Source organism: Corythoichthys intestinalis, chromosome 5, assembly GCF_030265065.1.
Source record: "Corythoichthys intestinalis isolate RoL2023-P3 chromosome 5, ASM3026506v1, whole genome shotgun sequence".
Taxonomy (NCBI): Eukaryota; Metazoa; Chordata; class Actinopteri; order Syngnathiformes; family Syngnathidae; genus Corythoichthys; species Corythoichthys intestinalis.
In genome coordinates, this window is record NC_080399.1 from 5,991,066 (window position 1) to 6,018,408 (window position 27,343).

Consider the following 27,343-nt stretch of genomic DNA (forward strand, 5'->3'; position numbering starts at 1 on the left):
GGGAGCACACGCAGGCAAACACATGCATCTGTTTGAAGAAAAAAAGGGAGAAATCACACATTAACAAACCAATTAAAAGAAGAGAAACACAATGCAAACAAAACAAAACAAAACAAAAAAACAACAGTGACCAGTATTACATTAACCTAATTAACATGCAACACTAATGTCACTGTACTTACCAGTAGAAAGTTGGCTGGCAGTGAGGTCAATAGCGCTGTCTGTTGATCCATTGAGGTAGTGATAGTCTTTGTTGGGATCATAGGGAAAGAGGCCTACCTCTCTGAGGCTGGTATCAGATATCAAAGCTTTGTCGCCATTCACACCATGGATGATACGCTGTCCAGTACCTTCATACTGATGGTTGTCATCTCTGTGAGCCAGACGGTTGTCAGGCTGAGTTGTGACAGGGGGTTGTGTTCTACAGCTTCCAGTAAATGGTAATTTGTATATAACATCACAACATACACTTCTTCTACCAGCTGTGAGGTCAACTGGTGCCCCATCATCCTCAATAACAGTCGTAACTACTTCAGGGCTTGTTCCAGATAAGGCTACCATTGACCTCACTGGTTTGTAGTTGGACAGATCCATAGCACCCATCGCCTCTAAAGCTAGAACATTGTTGATATCTGTTGAAGTGGGAGTTTTTGATTGTTTGTGCCCACTGACGATTGCTCCATAGGACAGATTCATTGGTAGTTCTTGAGCTGTGGATGTAACTACAGGCTGGGCACTCACAGGTCTGTATACAATTTGTGCCAGTGGCTCACATGGTTTATATGTAGTGAGAGGCAGGGGTAAGGATGTTACAGGCCCTTGTAAGTCAAGCGGTTTCTCTGCTGGAGGGTTGCCGTATGAAGCAATGGTGGCAGTGCATGTGACAATTGTGATGCTGTCAGTTACTAAAGCCAATGTAGTTGCAGGGACAACTTCGGCACTGAGATTTACAATTTCAGGCTGCACTGCTGTTATTTGACGCACAGAGTCATTGGATGAATGTCGATATAACTCAGGTGGAGTCAAATCCATACCTTGTTCAGTCATCTTCGCACCAACCTTTACAGTCCGTAAATCCATAACATCTCCATGATAAATCATTTTACCGTTTTGTTTCGGTTGAATTTGATATTTGCTTTCATCTGGTATTATGTTGGTTTCTGCGCTTGGTGGAGGAAGTCTTTCATGCACTACAGACACGGTGGTTCTCTGGACCTCTGTGGTTACAACTTGGGTGACTAAACTTGGCAGGATTTCAGCAGGCTGGCCCGTAGTGGAAACCGAAGAAGAGTACTTGCGACTCATACTGGAGACAACCTTTTCGGGACCTCGAATTTCTTGGCTTTCAATGGACTCTTGCTGAATTTTAGTGATGGTGATTGGAGCAATGGCTCCACCAGGTGGAACGTCGTGTATAGTAGGTCTTGATGTTCTTCTTGTGAACGCCTCAGTAGTTATAATCTCCAGTGGGCGATCATATTCAGATGAATATTTAAATAGCTGCGGTTCTTCAACAGAAGGAAATGGGCTTGTTCTGTAGGTGTCATGCACAGCAGAAGGAACATCTTTTTCTGCAGGCATGTTTATTACCAAAGGCTGCTGTATGGTTAAAGATTGTCTTCTTGTAGCGGCAAAGGCATCAGTGTTGGGAACTTGGGGCGGCATTTCATAATCTGTAGGAAATGTAAATATTTCGCTTGTGCTGTATGGGTGATTTTCTATTGGCTTACTTTTATTTGAAGTTTGCTCAAGTATAACTTCATGGGGCATTAAAACAACTGTCTGAGGTTGAATTCCAGTTGAGATTGGTGCTTGTGTCATTGCAGCATCCATTGTATGTGTAGTGTCTGGCTGTAATGCAATGACCTCAAGTGGAGGTGTTGGACATGGCATGACTGTTGATGGAAGAGTTCTGTAGACTTGAGGAGAATAGGTAACAGAAGGCTCCTCTGGATGTGGGGTTACATGTTGTAACTCCATTATAACTGATTTTGGTAATGTGGGAGCTTGTGCAATGTTTTTATGCACCTGAGGTAATGTTGGTACATCTGGAATCGTAACAACATAATCCTTTTGTGGTTCTATTGCTGCTTGTGGGGTCATCCAACCAGCTGAAGAATAGGGTATTTGCTCAGTTGCTGTATGTAGTTGTTGGCTCATTGCTATAGGTGATTTTTCCACCTTCTCTATGATAACACTTCCACCAGGAATTTCTGGTTGCAATTGAGTTTTTTCTACCTCAATTTTATGCTGTTGAGTATTAGAGTATACGGTAACTGTGTTTTCTTGAGGAATGAGTACATCACCACTTAATCTGGGCTCTAACATAATAGAGACATGTTGTGTCAGAGGCTGTTGGGTCGGCATCGTTTGTATTTGGGCCACCGGAACTTGAGCGTCAACTGAACTCTCTTGTGGAAGGGTTGCACCTTCTGAGAATAATTTTGGTTGTTGACTGACAGATGAATCGGAATGTGGTGTTGCGCCGGCCTCCTTTTGAGCGCTTATTGCTGGAGTCCCAATGGTACTTTGAAGCATTGTTTTGGGCGGCAATGGGTGATAGACTGCTTGTTGTTGCTGCACCGGTGTATATGGCTTCTTTATTGGGTCTGGAACACTATGAGCCTGAATTGGTGTGTCACAGACGACAGTATTATTGGGTTCAACTTGTTCTAATGGAATAGCTGATACTGTAGCTATTGGGGGCAAATGCTTCACAGTTGGGACAGAGGTTCTCCTAACCATGTCCTGAGTTGAAAATGTTTCGCTGGGTGTTTTCTGTTCTGAAGGTGTCGTTCGAACCCCTGGACCTTTGGTAGCTGGAATAGATCCCCGTCTCATTGGTGCCTGGACTGTTATCACTTCAGTGGGTGAGCCAGGCTCCGATGGCAGCGTTATCACTACGTATGTTTTCAAGCATTTGGAATGTCTTGGAGATAGCGGTGATTTGGGAGACGTTGCCCCTGACTTACTCTCCACGGGACGAGTCAGGCTAAGTGACAGGGCATTCGGAGGTGGTTTGGTCCTTGGCAGTGTTGCAGCTTTTGATGTAACAACAAGGGGTGGTTTGACACTTTCTCCAGGTTTGTGGCTGAATACTAGCCCAGCTGGAATTATTACAGGCTTAGGTGGTATTGGTGGGGGAGCCTTTGAGGAAAGACTGGTGCCAGATGCAAGTGAAACCTGTTGTACCGTAGCTGGAGTAGAAACTGGTGGCTTTGGATAAATAGTAGGTTTTGGTAAAGTGGAGGGAGGGGGTGGATGTGTATCTGCTACAGGTATTTCTACCGGTTCCACATTAGTTCTCACAACAGGTTTAGGTGGGAGTGGTGGAATTGGTCCTGTCGACACTTTAGTGGATGATAATATTGATTCTGTGGTTCGTGCCTGAGATGCAGTAGATGTTTTTGCACTGTCTTGAGGAGTTTGGCAAATCCGAGACTTGTTTTCAACACTTGGCACAATGATAACCACATGCCCTGCTCGTGTTGGGGTCACTATTTGAGCTACAGCGGCATCATCTGGTCTCATATCCTCCATTCGTGGCTGTATATCCACGACTACAGACTGCATTGGTTGGGATGAAACTGTGACTCCAGTTGTGGAGACGTGTTGAACACCCCTTGTAGGTAACCTTGCCCCGCCTTGGTCAGGTAGTGAAACTGATGTCGATCGCGGGGGAGGGGGAGGTGGGACTTTCTTTTTAACTACAGCAGTAGTTGATGGAGCAGACACTGGGATCATTGATGCTGCAGCTGGTTGTACTGAGTGTACAACATTTGGTTGTGCCTGAGCTGTGATTGTTGAGACTGCAGAAGATATTTGTGTTGAAAATTGAGATGTAGTCGAAACGAGGTCAGGCATCTGGACTATTACTGGCTCATGGGATGATACAGCAGCAACAGCAGAGGTCTTGGGTACATGAGGTGAAGTTGGAACAGATCCTTGTATAATGGTTGTAGGTGGAGACTGGGTAAATGGGGCTCTTGGCTTGGATGCGACAGCAACAAGTTCTGTGTTCTTTGCTAACACTTCTTGCATCGATGCAGCTTCAATGGGCATTTGCGAAGGGGATGAAACCAAATCTGGCATTTCAACTACAACTGGCGGAGGTCTCTCTCCTGTAGTGGAGATTGAAGATTCTCGGACATAAGAACTAGCTTGGATCGGTTCAGCCGTTTCAGCTTTAGACGGATCAGACACCACATCTGGAATTGCAACTATGACTTCAGAGCTTTCTTTTGACGGTACATCACCTTTAACACATATCAGGGGTGCACCCTCTCGTGGGGTTTGAGTTAATAAAGAAGTTGTTGGTGTAGAGAGAGGAGTCGAGTCTGAAGATTGAGGTGTTTGAGCCTGGTAGGAGGATGAAGATGTGGTATTAGATTCCAGACTGGAATCGGGCGTGGCCGGTGATGTTGGTGGTGACTGTGGTGATATAGGGGAAGGTGTCGTTGTCAGTTCTGGAGCTGATATTGGAGTTGGAATGGGTTTTGCTTCTGGGATTTCACAGACCACAGAGATTGGCTCAATTTCAATTGGCTCAGACAAGGGTGGGCTTATGGATTGATCGTCTTTAGGTTCGGAATCATCACTTGGGGTAATGTCAGATGAAATACCAACACCATACTCATCGGCTAGACTGTCATCCTCTTCCTCTCCTGATGAACACTGTGTAATTTTGAGGTCAGGTATGGGAAAGAGTGCCTTTCTAATTGCAGGATCTAAAGGTACCATGGGCCGAACAAAACCTATTGAACCAGATGTTGTGCTTGGAGCAACAGCCACCTCAGTTCTTTTGGGGGGTTCAGTGGGGCGAGGTGGGGCTGGTCGTTTCTTCTTCTTGACCGATGTTTCATCAGAAGGAGGAGTCATGCTTTCTCCAGTTTGTAATGTGGCTTCTGTGGGCATGATTACTACACAGGTCTCAGGATCTGGAGGAGACACAGATGAAGATTCCAAGGCTGTCTGGGCCTGTTTAAACTCTTGTTCTATCATCATCAACTCCCTCTTTTTTTCCATCATCTCTTCGTAAACTTCCTCCGGAGACCTGAGTTTCTTCAAAGGTTCAGGGCTTGTTTCCCATTTAGGTTCAGCCATCATTATCTCGGGCTCCTCAACCAAGGATTCATAGAGATAGTCCTCAATTGACATTCCACCATAAAGAGGCTCAACACCAGGAGGACTATCACCTGGGATAGCTTTGGCCTTCTCAAGAATGTCCTCATACGCTTGGTCGGCACTCTTTAATGATTTTGAAACACCTTCCTTCTCTTCAAATGACTCAGATGGAGTGTATGGTATCACCGTTGGAGAAGGTTTGCCTCCTCTCTGCACTGCTTGTTTTACTTCTGGCTCTGATTCAATGCTGGCCCAGTACTCAGAGCCAGATGTTTTACTGGTTTCCTCTATTACTGTGACTTGTTTAAGATCGTCTGCAGGTGAAGAACTTTTATTTGGAGACAAGCGGCCATGGAGGTTGACTTGGTTCTTTTCTTTGCGAGATTTCTCTTCCTCAGAGGAGTCTTCGATGGTGGGGAGAGGCTGGGTTGCATGTCGGTGTTTACCCTTGCGATACTGTTTGTCCCCACTACTTCTTTTGTGACTCGGACTGCTATCACTGTCCTCCTCCAGGGATGATGCTGACGTAGGTGACGAAGCTGGAGTTAAGCTAGAAACATGCATGCTAGATGAGCCTTTTGACAAGGACTCAGTGATGCTCTCTACCTCTTCATCAGTGCTTTGTCTATGTTTGATAACTGGAATAGCTTTCTTTAACGTCGTGCTGGGAACAGTTTCATGTATGGTTGTCTCGCCTGTTGTTAGAGGGGATTTCGTCCATACTAGCGTTCCTTCATTATCTGTGCTGCCCTTGTTAGAGAGTAAATTGGATTTTGTGGAGGCGTTATCAAGCTCCGCCTTTTTTATTGCTTCCTCATTGTCCAATTTTGTTTCTTTTTCATCCTCCAAGAGAGACATTTCCTTTTCATCACCCATGCCCATGATCTGACTGCGGATGAAGTCTTCATCTTCTACTGATGAGTCAGCACTTTCCGTTTTGTTCTCCTCACTGGTAGATGACACATCGGTCACTTTTAGCCTCCTCCTCTGAACCACAGGGGAAGGTGAGGGCGTGATGTCACTACCGCTACTTTCTTCCATTGCGTGGAAACTAAGCCGTTTTTTCTCGCCTTCGACAACCTCTTTTACTGGCAAGCTATGATCTTCTGCGTCATTTTTAGTCACGCTGCACGGCACCTGCTCTATATTTAGTTCCTCTGATACAGGTAAAATCTGAGGCTCAACGACTTCTTCATCTTTAGACATTGCCTTGAGAGCAAGCTCGGGCCCAACTCGATTGTCATATTCTTCTGGAGATTTTTCCAATTTTAAAGGCTCTACTGCTGTTTCGTCTCCCGCCTAAAAAACAAGAACATGAAATAATTGTTTAAGAAACATCAGGCAAAAGGAAGACATGAACCGTCACTAATTTTTATGTTATTATTAGAAAAACAATGTGTACTTACTTTCACGATTATATCCTTAGTATGTTCGGTTTCTGACTTATCAACGACTTTATGACTGTCGGTTCGAATCAACTGTGGAGAGTCTGATTGTTCTTGAGACTGCTCCTGAACTTGAACTTTCTGCACAGATTCAGGAGCCTCACTCTGTTTGTTTTGGTCATGAACATTCATTGCTTTGTCAACGATCTTCTCTGGCGAGGTCGGCTTTGTTTCATTTATACAAACCCCAATAGTTGAATCTGTGAGGTCTGGTTTTGTCGTTGCTTCTGCGTTCTCTAATTCTTTTCTGTCAACCGTTACGTTTTCTGGAACATCTGCACTTGGCAAAATCGGTTCTGAGACAGTCTTCGGTTTATCTGGCTCAACTAAATTTTCCTCTTGAACTGTTGCCTTTGGTGGTGCTGCAGATTCTAGTTCAACGTTTGTCAAAGACGGCACCTTTGGCGTTTCAGCCTCTGTCGTCGGAGCTGTTGTTACCGGCTTGGTGGGGGTTGGCGTGCTCTGCGGTTTTACGACAACCTCCTCGGGCTTGGGCTTTGCTTGAGCTGGCTGGGGCTCTGCCTTTGTGGTTGCAGGTATGGCTCGACTCTCTTGTGGTGCCAGTATGGGTGAAGGATGAGGCATTTTCCCTGAGTCGCCCAGTTGTCCCAACAAAGCTTTTTGAGTGTGGCAGTTGAGACACAGCCATTCCTTCTGTAATCAAGCATAAACAAATTCACACGCACTCAAATGCAGCCATGAAAATGCTTTTATATTTCACCTATCACACCAATGCAGCTGACACACAACTCTAAATTGGTCCCAACTTAATTCAAATCTGATTTTTAGAGATGAGTGTTAAAGGGATCCACGAATAGAAAGACTTGTAGTTCTTAAAGATAAATTTTAGTACAAGTTATTATAATTTGATATTGTGTCAAATATTTTAACATGATTAATTACAAAAATTAATTACCGCCTGTTAACGCGATAATTTTGACAGCCCTAATTGAAACCCCTCTTGATGTTTTCGTTTTTATACAAATTTTAAAATTAACTAAATTAACTAGTAGGTCGCCATTGTTGTTGACGTCGCAGGGCGGTGACGTCACAGGGCCACGCTGCCAGAATTGTCTCTCTTTAATTATGTAAGGTAGTGATTTAAATACGCCACAAGGTGTCAATGGCGAGTTTTACAGTAATTAGGGATCAAGCCAATTAGTGCATTTTACCCTTGACTGACGCTGTAGTTTCTTTAATCCAATAATAGAAAGACTTGAAGTTCTTAAAGATAAATATTAGTACAAGTTATTATAATTTGATATTGAAACTAGGGCTGTCAAACGATTAAAATTTTTAATCGAGTTAATTACAGCTTAAAAATTAATTAATCGTAATTAATCGCCATTCAAACCATCGATAAAATATGCCATATTTTTCTGTAAATTATTGTTGGAATGGAATGATAAGACACAAGACGGATATTTACATTCAAAATACGGTACATAAGTACTGTATTTGTTTATTATAACAATAAATCAACAAGATGGCATTAACATTATTAACATTCTCTTAAAGCGATCCATGGATAGAAAGACTTGTCGTTCTTAGAAGATAAATGTTAGTACAAGTTATAGAAACTGTATATTAAAACCCCTCTTAATGTTTACGTTTTATCAAAATTTGTAAAATTTTCAATGAAAAAATAAACTAGAAGCTCGCAATTGTTGATGTCAATAATTACACCATGCTCACTCATGGTGTAACACATAAAATCAATTGGACCCAAGCGCCAGCAGAGGGCACCAAACACCATAAAATAAGTAACAAGCGAACATTAAAATGTACTGTAATTTTTATCTGAGCGGGGCATGTGCGTTAATTGCGTCAAATATTTTAACGTGATTAATTTCAAAAAATAATTACCACCCGTTAACGCGATAATTTTGACAGCCCTAATTGAAACCCCTCTTGATGTTTTCGTTTTTATACAATTTGTAAAATTATTTTAATTAGTAGGTCGCCATTGTTGTTGATGTCGCAGGGCGGTGACGTCACAGGGCCACTCTGCCAGAATTGTCACTCTTTAATTATGTAAGGTAGTGATTTAAATACGCCACAAGGTGTCAATGGCGAGTTTTACAGTAATTAGGGATCAAGCCAATTAGTGCATTTTTTCCCCTTGACTGACGCTGTAGTTTCTTTAATCCAATAATAGAAAAACTTGTAGTTCTTAAAGATCAATATTAGTACAAGTTATTATAATTTGATGTTGAAACGCCTCTTGATGTTTTCGTTTTTACACAATTTGTAAAATTATTTTAACTAGTAGGTCGCCATTGCTGTTGACGTCGCAGGGCGGTGACGTCACGGGGCCACGCTGCCAGAATTGTCACTTTAATTATGTAAGGTACTGATTTAAATACGCCACAAGGTGTCAATGGTGAGTTTTACAGTAATTTGGGATCAAGCCAATCAGTGCATTTTTTCCCTTGATTGATGCTTTACTTTCTTTAATCCACAGTGGGGGAGAGAAAGGAGAGTGGACACAGGCATTCAGATTCGTAGCTCGGATCGCGCCATTTATTGGCATAGGCTTTGGCAACTCTTTCACAACACACATAAGTATGATGCAGTGAAAATACTACAAAACTAATAGTCATGAATGAAATGAATGAAATATTTATTGTCATCATCATCGGTATCATTGACAATCATTGACAATTACAAATGTGATATGATTTGCCCGAAGGAAGGAACCAAAGAAGAAGACAAAGGCAGACGGGAGGAAGCATATGCTTATCAGTTTCCCGTCCCCCCTATACAGCTAAAGATGCACAATCAGACAGGGTACAGTTACATACATCATATGGCCACAAACTGTACAATGACACTATCAACAATCTGGGTTTACAATAACTCAGCGTCCAGTCAAGCAGCTCGATTGCGGTTGTTGACACAGCAGTCTCTTGCACAAGATTAGTGGTCTGAATTTCACGGCGTACAAAGTTATGGCTTTGTCATGTCCCTGACATTCTAGCATCTATTTGCTGTGGGAACATTTTGTTGTGGCTATGTGTGCGGTAAAAGTGATTATGTGTTATCACAGCTGGCATGAGTAGCGACTCAAAATGCTTTTCTTATAAGTCTCTTTAAAGGGTACATTGCTAAGGTGTAAATGGTAAATCATATCTCATATCTCTCAAAAAATGTCACCAAGAAGAAAAGTGCTTCAATCTGTATTACTGAGGCCCTATTTTCACACAGTTAACATAAAAATGCAAAGAGAACTGGCATTCACAATCAAAATAGATGCGCAAAATACTCATAAAACGTGCTCAGACTTTGGTCAAATTATATTTAAACAATTTAGCAACTCCTCTAGCTCAACAAATACACTGGATGGAAATATTTAGTCACAATACACAAACTAGGATGCTGGGAGCCTTTTTCAGGAGTCTTGTGAAGACAACACTCAAATGAACGTGAATCACAATAGACCGGGTCTTTAAAAAAAAACAAAAAAACCGAGCTACGGCATCAGTTGAGGGACAAAACGCACTCAATGGCTTGATGTCTTATTAATGTAAAACTCGTCATTGACACTTTGTGTTGTATTTAAATTAGGGCTGTCAAACGATTAAAATTTTTAATCGAGTTAATCACAGCTTAAAAATTAATTAATCGTTATTAATCGCAAGCCAAACCATCTATAAAGTATGCCATATTTTTCTGTAAATTATTGTTGGAATGGAAAGATAAGACACAAGACGGATATATACATTACATAACAATAAATCAACAAGATGGCATTAACATTAACATTCTGTTAAAGCGATCCATGGATAGAAAGAATTGTAGTTCTTAATAGATAAATGTTAGTACAAGTTATAGAATTTTTATGTTAAAACCCCTCTTATTGTTTTCGTTTTGATGAAATTTGTAAAATTTTCAATCAAAAAACAAACTAGTACCTCACCATTAGGGTGTCCCAAAATAGTAAATCCAGGAAACTAATCTCACACACCCTCTCAATGCATCCCACTTCTTGCCATAGTACTGTGAGAAAAAATTCACAATGATCGCTTAATATTTAGGGTTCCCTCAGAGCACATGTAATGTCTGCTATGCCGTATACAGGGGCCAGCCGGATAGGGACGTCATCCTGATCTGTTTTCAACTGTCCATTTGCACTCACATGCATAGAACGTATGCGGTGTTGCCTTGACCTGGTGTTGACAGTGGCCGATCCAGAAAAGCTACAGTATCAGAAATCCGAAGGGGGGGGGGGTTCCCCCCAAAATATCACCGGTTTTGAAAAACTCATCGGATTTGGGAAGCTTACCACATGGGAGGTGGTTTAAGCAAGTATTTTTCTGATAGAATGTGACTTTACTTTGAGAAAATCGCACTTGGCTCCTCGCCATCCCCAAGATTCCGGAGAGCTCCGGGCAGTCCATGGCGACGGCGATACTCAAACTGCTGGAGGACTGGCCTCAGGTCTTGCCGTGCGTCACGGGCCTCTGTTTCGATACCACAGCGGCGAATACCAGCATCCACAGTGGAGCGTGCACCTTCCTCCAGGCACAGTTGGACCGCCACATCCTTTTCCTCTCCTGCCGCCATCATAGCATGGAACTGGTCATCGCAGCTGTCTTCGACCTCTTCTTCCGATCCTCTGGCCCTGATATTTCCCTGTTCGTCCGCTTCAAAGCAGAATGGAATTTTCTGGATCACTCAAAGGCATCTCCCTTTGACGACGATCCGAACAACAACCTCTCCGACTGGGTGCGTCTCAAGAAGGACGAAGTCATCGGGTTTATCGACAGCCAGCTGGAAACCACCCACCACAGGGACGACTACCGCGAGTTCCTCCTCCTCGCCCGCTTCTTCCTCACGGGCCCCAGGTAGAAGTTGTCCGCCTCAACCGGCCTGGGGCGTACCACCGGGCTCGATGGATGGGCAAAGGCATCTACTCGCTGAAAATCTACATCTTCCGGAAGCAGTTCCAACTCACTCCACATGAAGCAAGAGCTCTGCGCAAGATCAACGTGTTCACAGTGACGGGCTACCTCAAGCGGTGGTTCGAAGCTCCAGTGACCGTTGATGCACCTGTCAACGACCTGGAGATGTGCGAGGAGCTGGACAGATACACAGCTGTTGACAGTGAAGTCGGCTCGGCTGCTCTCAAGAAGTTCTGTGGGCATCTCTGGTACTTGAGCGAGGACTTGGCCCCCCTGGCGATGTTTTCAATGAAGACCGAGGAAGAGGAGAAGGCCAAGATGCTGCACAACCTCTACGATGCTCAGGAGAAAGGGAAGGAACTGCGGCGGCTGGAAGGAAGGAGGACCCTTACACTCAAGAGGGCTGACCTGGGCGACTTCATCACTCGGAGGTCGCAGAACCTGTTCCTCTGCCTGAAGCTGCCTCTCACAGCTACAGTCACGGATCTGGGGGAAGTTCCAGTTGTCGTGTCCGAGCTGAAGTCGGTGAATGATGTTGCCGAGCGAGCGGTGAAGCTGGCGACCGACTTCTGACGAAGGACGAAGACGAGCGGCAGCTCATCTTTCAGGTCGCCAATTCCCCATGGCTGACAAGGCCAGCTTCCAGTAGTGCAGCTGTCGTTTCCCTGTCTTCAGTTGTATTGCTACTATCCAGTTGTATTGCACTTCAGTTGTATTGCACACCAGTGCATGTAACACCTTGTCCAATGTGAAGTGTGCAAGGTAGACAATCGGTCTGGGAGAGAGGCGATCATTAGTCAGAAGAGACGACACGTTAACCACTGCCAGTCCAGTAGGAATGTCAATGAGGGAAGGCTTAGCAACCAGCTATGGGATTGAAATTTCGTGTGCTCGGTTCTTTTAGCAAATGGAATACAATGAAGGGGTGTGCGAGTCCGAATCTGTTAATACGTGATTTTATATAGGGGGCCTGGGACACCCTACTCACCATTGTTGATGTCAATAATTACACAGTGCTCAGTGCTTAAACCCATAACATCAGTCGCACCCATGCGCCAGCAGAGGGCGAAAAAACACCAAAAAACAAAAGTAACAAGTGCACATGACACTATGTGGTCATTTTAATCTGTTTGAGTGGGGCATGTGTGTTAATTGCGTCAAATATTTTAAAGTGATTAATTGAAAAAATTAATTACCGCCCGTTAACGCGATAATTTTGACAGCCCCAATTTAAATCACTACCTTACACAGTTAGAGTGACTGTGAAGTACGGCAGCATGGCCTTGTGATGTCACCGCCCTGCGACGTCAACAACAATGGCGAGCTACTAGTTTATTTTTTGATTTAAAATTTTACAAAATGTATTAAAACGAAAACATTAAGAGGGGTTTTAATATCAAATTATTTTTACTTGTACTAACATTTACTTTTTAAGAACTACATCAGTTTTAACCGTGGTTCCCTTTACCACTACTTCGGCAAGTGTCCAAATTGGAACTGTGTCTGTTCAGAGTGGGCCATATTATTGACACACCTGACAAGTTGCTAAGGCAACAAAGGCGTCAGGCAGCATCGCGTGACGTCAAGGACAGTCAAAACCCATCTGGGCTGTTCAGACTGTGAAGCATCTTGTCTATGTCAGACAGAAACCACCTCCCGTGTGTGGTTTCAATCTGTCTCACAAAAATAAGATTTATGTTTTTTGTGACTGTTCAAACTACAGAAGAACCCATTCAGTTTCAATCTGGATTGGCTAAAAATCAGATTTTTTTGCCTGTCTGAACAATGCCTTAGTCTCACTGAGTAAATGTATCAATAAAATCAATGAATGGGTGTGCACTTTGAATTACCTTGTATCAAATAGTGCGATACAAATAAATTGGCCTTGCTTTGTCTTACATGCAGTATGTGAGAGAACATCCTTGAACACTCTAAGTACTGAAGACTTATCTCGTTATATGAATAGATGGAATGCACAATGAGTACAAACAACTAACGTTCATCCAAGGCTCTTTTTTCCTATATATACAATTTGAATATATCGACAGAAAGCTTTTGCTTATTTATCACCCACTGCTTCTGTCGATGGGGGTGGCAAATATGCCATTGATTTTCTGGCAGCCTTTCCTTTGGCATAAGCTGAGATGCTCAGCTTTCAGCAGCCCAGACAGAGCACGACTCTTTTATAAATGTTGCCCGCCGTGTATACACACACAACACTGACCTACTGATCTGTAAGAGGCTGAGTGCTTTCCTATAAAAGGAAAACAAGCAAGAAGAGAAAAAGCTAGCCTTGCTTTTCCTAATTTGATGAATGGCACAGTAGCAAAAAATTGAGGCATAATAAAAAGAACCACCATCGTGTATTAAATGACTTGTTTCATAGAGTTACTGCTATTCCGTGGAAGAAAAATATGGTGACAGCAATTAACGTCGGTGACATTACAAACTATACAATAGCAGGTTCATAAACCCCAACAAATCCCATCTGATGTTTTTATAATAGATAGAAGCTATGAGATCAGAAGCTAATTAAAATAGGGATCTCAGGGCAGCTAAACACGAATGCAGATGCGACGAGATCATATATGCTAAGCAAACATTCTGAGCTCTGCAAAGTGTGCCCACAAGGAGTCGGAAAGTCTCAGGGGGTGGTCTTCAGTTTGAACTGATGTCATAAAAAGTCGCTGATTGCAGCAACTTTTAATATGCTACAGAGCACAGTGGACATAACTGAGACAAAGCCTAGAGATAAGCACTGAAGATAGCCCTTAGCGTTCACCGCCATTCTTCAAGTAGGAATCTAATCTCATGCAAACATAATCAAAGCCTTGATGCCTGAATTTACATTCGACAAGTATACATCGAGAAGCATTGGGGGAAATTACATAAGTACATAATGACAAGTATCTATCGATCATCCACCCCCCCCCTCTCTCTATAATCTATACATCAAGAACAGTGGTTCTTAACCTGGGTTCGATCGAACCCAGGGGTTCGGTGAGTAAGTCTAAGGGGTTTGGTGAAGGTAAAGAAACGCAGAGCCCTATTTTCGTATGCTGATTAAATATAGGCAAAGTGGCTTTTAGACAAGGGTTTGGACCGGTTTGCTCCCAATTTGCAGGCTTAAGCCATTTCTTTTAACCACTAGTCCTCGATCTGATGGGAGAAGGAACTGGTTTGCTCAGTGGGAGGTTGACTCACACTTGGTATGAGGGAATACAACAGACCAGTGGGCAGTGTGGTCTTAAATTTTAACCTGTTTATAAAACATGTCAATATGAGAGGAATTTGAGAAGGAATTTGCTAAATAACTTGCTAGCTTAGTTTTGAATTTGAAAAAAAAAAAAAAAAGCTTTACTGTCTGATTCCAAAGGGTTCGGTTAATTCACATGCGAAACTTGTGGGGTTGGGTACCATTAGTAAGGTTAAGAACCAAAGATCTAGAATATAATAATTGAAATAAAAAATATAACTCGAAATTGGAAAATCTTATTTAAAAAAATCATAAAAAGATGGAAAAAAATAAGAACATATGGAAGAAAAATTAAAGATAACACTTTTAAAATAAAGAAAATACGAACATATTAAAAAAGTAAAAATGATGGAATAATAATTACATTTATTGTTAATGTTTATTTTATGAATTCTATTTATATTTTAATAAATTTTCTTTGTTTACTGCTATTCCTTTTTTAAAATATGTTTTTATTATTTTTTTCAAATTGTAGGATTTTCCCATTTTTAGCTGCATTTTTCATTATATATATATATATATATATATATGTATATATATATATATATATATTTGGGCTGTCAAACGATTAAAGTTTTTAATCGAGTTAATTACAGCTTTAAAATTAATTAATCGTAATTAATGGCAATTCAAACCATCTATAAAATATGCCATATTTTTATGTAAATTATTGTTGGAATGGAAAGATGAGACACAAGATGGATATATACATTCAACATATGGTACATAAGTACTGTATTTGTTTATTATAACAATAAATCAACAAGATGGCATTAACATTATTAACATTCTGTCAATGTGATCCATGGATATAAAAACTTGTAGTTCTTAAAAGATAAATGTTAGTACAAGTTATAGAAATTTTATATTAAAACCCTTCTTGTTTTAAATTTAAATTTGTAAAATTTTCAATCAAAAAATAAACTAGTAGCTCGCCATTGTTGATGTCATTATTACACCATGCTCACTCCCCAAACCCATAAAATCCTTTGGACCCAAGCGCCAGCAGAGGGCGCCAAATAACAGAAAACAAGTAACAAGCGGACATTACACTTCTGTCATTTTAATCTGAGCGGGGCATGTGCGTTAATTGCGTAAAATATTTTAACGTGATTAATTTAAAAAATTAATTACCGCCCATTAACGCGATCATTTTGACAACCCTAATTTATTAATTTTAATCAATTAAAAAATAAAATTAAAATAATATAATTTATTAGGGCTGTCAAAATGCCCTGCTCAAACAGATTAAAATGACAGCACAGTGCAATGTCCACTTGTTACTTGTGTTTTTTGGAGTTTTGGCGCCCACTGCTGGCGCTTCGGTGCGACTGATTTTATGGGCTTCAGCACTCATGAGCATTATTTAATTATTGACATCAACAATGGCGAGCTACTAGTTTGTTTTTTGATTGAAAATTTTTACATATTTTATTAAACATTAAGAGGGGTTTTAATATAAAATTTCTATAACTTGTACTAACATTTATCTTTTAAGAACTACAAGTCTTTCTATCCATGGATCGCTTTAACAGAATGTTAATAATGTTAATGCCATCTTGATTTATTGTTATAACAAACATATACAGTTCTTATGTACCGTATGTTGAATCTTGTGTCTTATCTTTCCATTCCAACAATAATTTACAGAAAAATATCGCATATTTTATAGATGTTTTTTTTTTTGCGATTAATTACGATTAATTAATTTTGAAGCTGTAATTAACTCGATTTAAAATTTTAATCGTATGACAGGCTATATATATATATAATATATATATATGTATGTATATATGCATGCCAGGAGGCATGTTGTAAAACAACAGTATTGACAGCAGGTGGTAGTAGAGGTTGACTGTGCTCCCCCTTAGGGAGCAATGATGGCCAAAAGAAACTTTTTGAAGCTTCATGGTGTTTCATTTGGTGTTATGACAGTCGTATGATGCCGCTGTCAAGTAAAGTTATACCTGTTCATACCTTTTGGTATAAATATCCCATAATACAATGTGATCAGCCGCGGCCTACAGTCCAGTGCGGCTTATCTATGTATAAATGTTGTTTTGGTGTCAAATTTGGTGGGTGGCGGCTTATAGTGAGGTGCGCCTTATAGTGCAAAAATTACGGTATATGGGTCATTATTTTGACACTTTTTTCAGTTCTCTTATTTTTCACAGAATGTTTTTTTTTTTGGGGGGGGGGGTCCTTAAAGTTGTTACATTTATCCTTATTAAAGTACCCAGGGGGACATCACAATACAATTCGCAATAATATGTTAAGTCCACGGCCGCATGTATCGGTTTGATATCGATATCGGATTTTGGAGTTGGACAATAACCAGATTTCGGTTATTGGTTAAAAAGTCATTATCGGACAACTCCGATAAATGTTTCATGTTTAATTGCTAAATGTAAATTCAGGCAACAATGGGTTGAACATCTGTGACTCAAGTCTAGCGCAGATATCGCAAATGAAGAGGCATTTCCTTTTATCACTCTCAGGAGGAACAATTCAGTACAGGGCCATTTTTGTCCAAAAGCAAACAAAACCCTTCAGATAAGTTCAATCTCACCATTCCCCTCATACACAAAAGCACCAGACACGTGTGCCCTACTTATCAGCACAACAGTCACTTTGCAGTCTATTTTGATGGAACGGGCTGAACACAGTGAGCAATCAAAAGAGACACGCTCCTGGCAATTTCAAGCCTTTCAACCCTCTGTGCTACTACTAAAGCCGTGCCCTTTCAGACTATCGAAAAAATAGGCTACTCTTGTTGTTTACACGTATTCAAGGAGCTTGAAGGAGAATTCATCTTGGACAGTATACATACACGTCACGCACACTGCCCACTGCCTGTAGGCTTTGCCCTCTGTGGTGAGTAGAACGTGACAATTACATAATCAAGCACATGATTAAGGTGTGAAATTATAAATATGGTCGAGTATTTTTAAACACATTCTGTGTGTGTATTGCCCACCCACGTGCAATAGAAAGGAAATTGAAGAATGACGTGGCACCGCCGATCTAAGCAGATAGCCCGAGTGGAAGTATTTGTGATATCGTGTTTGACGTAATCTACCTCCATCTCTCCATTATTGGCATATCGCACGACTTCGCCATCTCAAATCTGTCATGGGCTCTGGCAACCGCGCCCCCGCTTGATCCTCTGCGGTGACATCAGATTCCATCGTGCTAATGCTGTTGCACAACAGCCTTAATACACTTTGTGTGTTTTTCCAGGGTCTGATGAAAACATGAGCTGTTCAACATGTGATGACGGTACATGAATGCCGTGGATGCGGTGGCAGCAATCTACTAGCATTAAGCAGTAATATTATACCCCTGTTTATTTCAGTAGCACATCTGGTCATTTCCTCCATCAAAATATTCAAGAATTTACATTCTGACACTGCAACTTATCACATCTCCCGCTTGATTTTCATATTAATCTAGGGTGACCATATTTCGATTTCCAAAAAAGAGGACACTCGGCCCGGCCTCGAGATACTTGAATTTTACTCGCAGTTCACTCAAAGATGCCTATATCATTTTATTATATTTAAAGTGTGCCTCCTCAGTCTGGACAGAAAAATTCAGTTTTATTTAAAAAAAAAAAAAAAGCCTTATAGTCAGGGGTGCACATACATTTTTTGCCCAGGTTCTCAGAGGAGGACCTGGAGATGTGACTTGTTCCTCATTGAGCTTGAGAGCCGACCCGCCTGATGCGATAAATTTATGACAAGCTTTACTTAGAGCCAATTAACTTTAGTTAATTGTATAAACAATTTATGCTTGATTAACACCAACTGGCACAACAAAATTGCCATTACTTTGAAGTGAAATGTAAAGAAATAAAAAGCACCAATTCAAAATAAAGGGCATTATGCGGCTCCCACATTAACTCCAAGCCTTTTTAAAAGTGGGATGTCCTCCTCATAAGACCTCAATGAACGTGCATGTTTAGCTTTGTAAAATGCGAGCAAAAACACGTTTGTCAGTGCATGTCGCTGTTCATTACCTTTATTCCGCCACTTGTCCATAGGGCGATTGGGGTCCTGTTTGACATCGATAGTTTGCTTAATTGCCACATGCTCTGTTTTTTTTCGTGCTTTTCAAAGTTTGGATGGCTGAAATTCTTTGACCCTACATAAAATGCGCTGCTCTTATCGGCGACATTGGGATTCTCACGGCACATTTTGTACCGCATTTCCATGCGAGCATCATTTGCTTCTAGCCATGGTACCTCCAGTAGCCACTTTTCAGCAAAAGTCCTTTTTTTCGATAGCTCCGGTGACGTTTCTGTCGTCTGTCTGTCTTTTGACGGGGGTGGGGGAACACGGAAGTAATTACTCAGTGTGGCCTGCCCCTTCGACATTTTGAGAAGTTATTTTCTCGTGTCCGCCGCAAATACAGTGGTCAGCCATCGGTACGCAAAAGCGTATGGAAACCGTTGAGGGCCAGCGCGTTTGTCTACGTCCAGTGCGCATGCGCGCATGCGGACCACTTATGTGCACCCCTGCTTATAGTATATATTATATACTATATGGAAATAAGTTATATATTAATAATTAACATATATAAATAAGTTATTAATCAACCCCACACCAGCGTTGTTATGACGATAACGAAAATATTTTGTCGACGAATGATTTTTTTCATGACGTCACGAGCTAAAAACGTGGCTTGGGAGACTAAAACATAACGAGATGAAGGAATCTGACCTTCAAGCCAGAATCGCGCCAGCCGAACTGCTGGACCCGTGCTGGTGCAGAGCCAACGACCCGGGCTGGTGGGACCCTGGCAATCCGGCCAGAAGGGCAAACTCCACGCGTTCACCTTAGTCTTAACCCTTTGTACTGACTCCATCTTGTAAGGTTTAACCCCTTCTTGCCAAATGTATCACATTTGATAGACATAGAATTTCATGATTTTGAGACTAATTCAGAATTTTGAAAAATATTTCCTCAAAAAAAAAAAAAAATTAAAAAAAAAAAAAAAATTAAAAAAAAAAAAAAAAAAAAATGGATGGAAGTCAACTCATGCATCTGTAGGTTCCATGAGAAGAAAAAAAAAAACAGGATTTAGCAAGGGTTATAGATATTAGACCGCTTATTACACATATTTTTATTTTTTTATTTTTTACAAATTTGAAAAAAAGGTTTCATTAAGACCTTATCTTTCAAATTTTGTGATTCTCTGACAATTGCTTCATATTGCAGGCATTAAGGGGTTAAAGAAGGCTCACCGAAAACAAGTTGACAATTTATTCAGGTCGACAGAGATCTGTTTTTCACTCTACCTACCACTTGTCTTTACTTAATTTCTCTTTTCTAATTCTAATGTCTAGTTCAGGGGTCCCCAACCTATTCCACTAAGGCACACTGTGGGTGCAGGATTTCATTCTTACCAAACAAGATGACAACACTTTTTCCCCAATCTGGTGTTTTACAAGTGCAATCAGTTGATTGCAGTCAGGTGTGGCTTGTTTTAGCAGAAGCCTCATTGGTTCAACTGTCTCTGCTGGATCGGCTGGAACAAAAACCAGGACCCACAGTGTGCCTTGAGGACTGGGTTGAAAACCCCTGGCTAGTTGACTGGTCTTTTCATCACTCGTCATCCGGTGTCCCCTTTACTACTTTTTCAGCAGCAGCTGCCTGACTATCCTGACTAGACCCCTGGCTGGATGGACGTCCTCGTTGCCCCCCCCATGGGGCCATGTATCGAGAGATTTTGAGTGAAAATCTCCTTCCATCAGCAAGGGCATTGAAGATGAGACGTAGCTGGGTCTTTCAGCATGACATTGATCCCAAACACACAGCCAGGGAAACAAAGGAGTGGCTTCGTAAGAAGCATTTCAAGGTCCTGGAGTGGCCTAGCCGGTCTCCAGATCTCAACCCCATAGAAAATCTCTGGAGGGAGTTGAAAGTCTGTGTAACCCAACGGCAGCCCCAAAACATCACTGCTCTAGAGGAGATCTGCATGGAGGAATCGGCCAAAATATCAGCAACAGTGTGTGAAAAGCTTGTGAAGAGTTACAGAAAACGTTTGGACCCAAGTTTTGCCAACAAAGGGTACATAACAAAGTATTGAGATAAACTTTTGGTATTGACCAAATACTCATTTTCCACCATGATTTGCAAATAAATTCTTTAAAAATCAAACAATGTGATTTTCAGTTTTTTTTCTACATTCTGTCTCTCATGGTTGAGGTTTACACATATTGACAATTACAGGCCTCTCTAATATTTTCAAGTGGGAGAACTTGCACAATTAGCGGTTGATTAAATACTTATTTGCCCCACTGTATATGATTTTATGTTGGCCGATGGCTGATCTTGAAAAGAGTCCCTATATCGGCAGGATCTATCGGCTGACCGATATATCAGTCCACCTTTAATGGCAATCGAAGATATTCTTTTATATTCCTTGTTAACTCATTGGCTACCATTGACGATAGATAAACATTGTGGCGTCCCAGTGCCGCAGGGCTCGCCACAAGGGCTCGGCACGCCCCTGGGAAGCGACCATCACGCCAACGGACGATTGCCTGATGAGGCCACTGCTATAAAGAGGTGTTCGGGAGCTAACTGAAAAAAAGAGACTACAGGCATTCCGCGCCATGGTCGTGATCACCCATGATTGGTTTGCTTTGTTTTTCACTTGTTGTTTTTTACTTTTGATTTTTGTTTGAATAAAAACTGGCCACAACGGCCCAGCGGGGTTGAAACCACCGCCTGCGTGTCCTCCGTCCAACCCCCAAAGTTTACAACATCAATCCATTTGAACTGGAAGGGCTAGCAGCGAATGAACAAATGTTCGTACGTAAGGTTCATATTGAATGTATTAGATGTATCAGTATTTAAATATTGTATCCGAATAAGATCATTACAGACTGAAATGTATTCAATTGTGAATAGAAATAAGTACAAATGAGAGTAAAGTTCATTTACTTACCGTTTCGGTCTGAGGAACTGGGTTAAATCCACAGAGGTTACACACAAGGGTCTTGCATTCGGTACAGGTATTGTAATTGGGAGGTCCCTTGGAGGCAAGATTGAGTTCAACCTTACAGAGCGGACAGGTAGACACATCTGCTTTGAAACCATCCGTTTTGGAGCCTCCTACCACTTCTTTGGCTTCTAATGGCTTATTTTCTGTTTTAGCTGGGCTCAGCGGAGTCGATTTGACTTGTGGAGGTTCTTGTGGTTTCATTGCAGTCTTCGCAGGGGAAATCTTCGGAGAGACCGGGGGAGTAGTTTTGGTCTCATCTTGAACAGCAGCGGTTATTAAGGTAGATGCAGAGTTAAAAATAGAGGAGCCAAATCCAAACATTTTACCGGTGACACTTTCAGTGGGCTTTGCAGAAGGAACTGGTTGTGTTTTAGGAGCGCCAAATCCAAAGAATCCCCCAGACTCCTTCTTTGCAGGTTGTGGTGCAGTTTTGGTAGGTTGTGTTGTTGTTTTGGAGGGCTGTTGAGGTGGTTTTCCATCTGCTGGTTTTGAAGAAACAGCCTTGATTTCTGGTTTCGTGGTTTGAGAAACGTCCCCAGATTCCATTTTTGCAGACAAGGCTGGTTGTGGTGTGGAAGTGACAGGTGGAATCGGAGATTTAGAGGGCTGTTGAGGTGGTTTTCCATCTGCTGGTTTTGCGGAAACAGCCTTGATTTCTTGTTTTGTAGTTTGAGAAACGTCCCCAGATTCCATTTTTGCAGACAAGGCTGGTTGTGGCGTGGAAGTGACAGGTGGAATCGGAGATTTAGAGGGCTGTTGAGGTGGTTTTCCATCTGCTGGTTTTGCGGAAACAGCCTTGATTTCTGGTTTCGTAGTTTGAGAAACGTCCCCAGGTTCAATTTTTGCAGACAAGGCTGGTTGTGGCGTGGTAGTGACAGGTGGAATCGGAGATTTAGAAGGCTGTACAGGTGTTTTTTCATCTGCCTGTTTTTCACCAACTGGTTTTACTTCTGTTTTGGGAGCTTGTGAAACATCCCCTTGTTGCTGCTTTTCAATTGTGACCTCCTTGTCTTTTCTTTGATCAACATCAGTGGTATCTTTTTGCTTCGGCATCAAATCTTGTTTTTGAGAATCCGTATTTTGGGGTGTTATTGGCTGGGGAACCTTTTTCTCTACTTGTCCAATCTCATTTTTGATTAACGTTGGCTTCTCTTGCTGGACTACTGTATCATTTTGTTTGGAGGTGGGTGGAGCAATCTTCACTGGTGAAGGCAGCGGTTTCACTGCAGAAGGTCCAGTAGGTTCTGAAGCTCCAAGCGCTCTCTTCATTTGACAATTCAGACATAGCCATTCCTTCACCTTTAAACGAAAGTTATAGAAAGGTTATTTTTACAAAAACAGGAGAAACTTATGATTTCACAAGACAAACATTCTTCATAGTAGACAACCTATCCCAAAGGGGGAGATGGACTACATCTAGAATTGGTCGGCAGTCAATTGACCTTTCGCAAACTCCGCCTCCTAAACGTCCATCTACCAATTAAACGTCCTGTTAAGATGCAAGTTTCGACAAACCCTCAGATGCCCCATTGTCTCATCAGTTGAGTTTTTGGTTTTGAGATCTCCAACTGCCATGAAACTTTAAGGAATAAGACAAAGGGGATCAACATTCTGCGGACGTCCAAAATAGTGAAGCGATGCGGCTATGGAATTAAAGGAATTCGTATCTTTTCCCGTATTTACTGTTTGACTGTTTGTATTACTTTAACACACTCGATATAAAACGAATAGCAAAAGAGCCTAGATGTGAATGACTGAGAGTTGCAGGGTCAGCACAGCCCTATCATAACCAGAAAAGAAAAACATCAAGAACGTCACATTGATGGAGGGGCTCCACGTGCGACTGAGCGAGATTGACGCTGACGAAGTGAGACAAGGAGGGGATGGCCAAGATATCTGGACAACCAAATCCAACCAACAGCTCTTCTTGCAACCAACAATTGACAGTCCAGAACAATGAAAGGACATCATCTCCTCCCACAAGGAACATCTGATAACGGAGGAAACCGTTGGACACTCTGCACTCACGTGGTGCTGAGGCTGGCAAACTCTTCAACTCTTGTTTCCCTGACAACAGTAATGCCCAAACTCTCATGCTCAATCCACAACAGACAATAACCCTAAACAACGCCCAAACACACCCTTCTTCTGAACCACAGCCCGCCTCCCAAGAGCCTTTAAAAGACTGAATGTTTAACTAATTTTCTGGGAATCTTTTGTCATTATGTTGATTGTTGACACTGTATCCAGCCTTCCTTTTCGTCTGTTTTCTGTTTTTGCCTTGCTGTCGACTTGGAATAAATTGTCAACTTGTGCATCGAAGCCTTTTTCCAGCTTTTAAAATGGAATCAGTACAAGGGGTTAAAACTAAGGTGGATGTATTGAGTTTGGCTCGGTTGTTGGGGTTCCGCCGGCCCAGGCCTTTGCTAATTGCGCTAGCGCGGTTCTGGCGATTTGGCTGGCATGATTCCGGCAATCTGGCTAAAAGGTCAAATTCCAACAGAATATAGAAATCGGTCACCAAATACCCCAGGAGTATATCAGTATGAATGTGGTTCTTTCCCTTCCCAAAACCGAAAAAAAAACAACTAAATTCCAATGGATTAAGACGGGTGGCCAACCCTGGTCGTCGAGAGCCGTAATCCAGCTTGTTTTCCATGTCTCCCTCCTTTAACACACCTGAATCAAATGATCAGCTCATCAGCAAGCTCTGCAGCTGCCTGATAACAATCCTGATGATTTGATTCAGGTGTGTTGGAGTAGGGAGACACGGAAAACAAGCTGGATTGTGGCTCTTGAGGATTAGAGTTGGCCACCCCTGGATTAAGAAGTCGGGACGTACTGCATCACTCCAAATTTAATGTATCAAAAAAATAAATAAATCAATCAATAAATTAAAATAATTAAAAAAAAACGCATACAGACATGTTCTCTTTAGGTAAGATTAAGCTAACGACAGAGGCTAACTATCTAGCTGTCCTGCCAAAAATGCTTTACTGGAGGCAAGAACATTTATTAAACTGGATATCAACGTTGTAGGTACGATTTACAAATATTATATCTTACTACAACATCATGACTTTAATATACAGCTGTTTTATTAGCTAAACTTAGTAAACTTCATGTCTTCTTTTGCAGTCTATTCCATGAGTGTTATATTAAAGCGATATGTCCTTAAGTAATCATAGCATCCTAGTAATAAGCATTGTTAATCTTACTTTGACAAAAGGAATTAATTACAGTTACAAATTACTTCTCCCAAAAAGTAATTGCGTGTGTAAACAAACAAACAAAAAAAAACCCAGGTCACACAATGTGAAGTTGCCCTAGCCCAATTCTTTACCCTAAACTTAACTAGACACAGGGGTATTGCGGATAGTGCGATAACTAGATAGTAACCCTTGCTATGTGTGGAAGTCATTTAATGTTGTGAATCAATCGTTAAAGTTGTTATAATTGCTCCCGTTATTGCATTAGTTCCCTTCTATTTTTAACGTGTAAGTTTTAAAACTGTTTCATCATTTATAGATAGATTTAAGTTAAGTTTTGCCGATTTAGGAGCATTTTAGATAAAAAGTTACTTAGGTTCGCTAGGAAGGTTCTCTACAGCAGAGCCTTCCTGAGAAGCCTACTGCTTTAAGATGGCGGCTGTTTACTAACGCATCTAGTTCGTTATTATACATGTTGCTAATGCCGCCGTGTCTGTCATCTGCATCTAGTTCTGTATATTTGTGATATCTACCGAAGCATCATGTGGGCGTAGTTTGTAAGCTATCGGCTACAGCCAGGTATTATTGGAGCCTCCTAACATAGTAGCATCCCGTTTGCAACGGCGTCAAACTCCCTTGCCTCCTCCCCACTCCTGCTCTGCTCTCTCGTCTCCGTGACTCCGTCTTTTTCAGACTTTTCTCGCGTCACTCAACCAACATTGTAACGCGCGCCTTTCTCACCTCAGTAACAGTAATGCCGTTGCCAAGATGAGAAAAATAATTAATCAGATTACTCACTACTGAAGAAAATAATGTCAAGTAACGCAATTATATTCCAACACTATTATTAACAACACTGGTAATAATTGCCTTGAACTTTGTTTTGGTTCTTTTTTTTATATATATTTTTGTGAATCGACATTTTAGTGTCCCAACCCAATGCTTGGCTGTTGTTGAACTTGTATGCTTTTGGATCGATAGCTTGCTACAATTTATTTTTTTTTTCGATATAACTCTCCACTGCAAATTGTAAACCTTTTGCCTTAGTCTGGAGGATTTTGCACTAGGACTTCTCCAACATACAGTAAATCATTTAAAACACTCCCGCTGTTGGCGTGACGAAGCTTGTTGCCTAAGCAACCGTAACTACATGGGGCGGAGCTTTTTTTACAGGTCAATTACTGGGCAGATTGAGACAACCATTCACTATCAAATTCACACCAAAACTGTATTCAACATTAGAGACCTCTGATGTTCGAAAAATTAACTGAGATGCACATTGTTTCCGTAAAACACATACTTACCTCTGATATGCCCGGCATTGGACTGAATCCACACTGGTTGCAGACAGTCGTTTTGCATTCGGTGCAGGTGTTAAAATTGGGAGCATCTTTGCTATCCGTGTTGAGTTGTACTTTACAGAGCGGGCAGGTGGACTGAGCTGCTTTTGGAACCCCCTGAGTGTCTGCAGAAGCCTTGGACGATACGGCTGGCACTTGAACAACTTTATCTTGTATAATTGGAGTAGTTTTTTCTTGTGGTTTATCGGGTTTTGTTTCCTCTTTCTTGACGGGAGTCTGTACTTTATTGTCTTTTCCTGGTACCGCTTTAGGAGAAGCGGGCGGTGTCGTCTTAGGCGAGGCCTGCACGGACATCTTGCGCGGTGTGGGTGGTGTAGTTTTTGTTTCATCTTGAACAGCGGAGGTTATCAAATTTGAAGCCGAATTCAAGAAAGATGACCCAAAACCAAACATCTTCCCGGTCACTGATTCAGCAGGTTTGGCTGTCGTCGGTTGTGTTTTAGTAGCACCGAAACCAAAGAAGCCTCCATATTCCTGTTTTACAGGTTGAGTTGGTGGTGATACAGATTTTGCGGGAGATTTCGCAGCTTCTTTAGGTTGTTGAGGTGTTATTTTTGCTGCTTCTGATGTAACAGCTTTTACGTTTGGGACCGCTGTTTTTGCTGGCTGCTTCTGGGCTAATCCAGTTTGTATTTCAGGTGTCTTTTCCGGTAAAACAGCTGCAACATCAGTTTTCTTGATCGTAGCAGGACCGCTTTTTTCAGGTAAGGAAACAGTTTCTGATGTTGTCTTGTCAGTAAGCTCGCCAATAACAGGGGATTCACTTTCTTTAGATGTGACAACGCTGACAACCTTACTTCCAGATGAAACAGGTTTGGGTTTAACAGTGTCATCCTGAGAAGCTGGTATCCCTGCATCTTTTTTCAGAATTGGCGTTGGCGTTTCTTTGCTCGGTGAATGAGATTTTATAAGAGGAAGCCCAAGAGGCTCGGAAGCCCCAAGTGCCCTCTGCATCTGACAGTTGAGACACAGCCATTCTTTTCCCTGGCAAGACAAAACAAATGGGATTATTGTCATTTTCAAACACAAACAA

The 27,343-nt window shown here is 41.6% G+C and overlaps 1 protein-coding gene across 5 annotated transcripts in view; it reads right to left on the reverse strand.

Annotated features, from left to right (window-relative positions):
- Nucleotides 1–27,343, reverse strand: part of pclob (piccolo presynaptic cytomatrix protein b) — a 121,814-nt gene that overhangs the window by 56,885 nt on the left and 37,586 nt on the right. For all 5 annotated transcript variants that reach the window (XM_057837237.1, XM_057837236.1, XM_057837233.1 and 2 more), the window contains exons 10-13: nucleotides 26,254–27,294; nucleotides 21,684–23,039; nucleotides 6,531–7,223; nucleotides 183–6,423 (exon numbers count right to left, since the gene is read on the reverse strand). In XM_057837237.1, coding sequence (XP_057693220.1) covers nucleotides 183–6,423; nucleotides 6,531–7,223; nucleotides 21,684–23,039; nucleotides 26,254–27,294 — 9,331 coding nt within the window. The remainder of the gene's footprint in view (nucleotides 1–182; nucleotides 6,424–6,530; nucleotides 7,224–21,683; nucleotides 23,040–26,253; nucleotides 27,295–27,343) is intronic.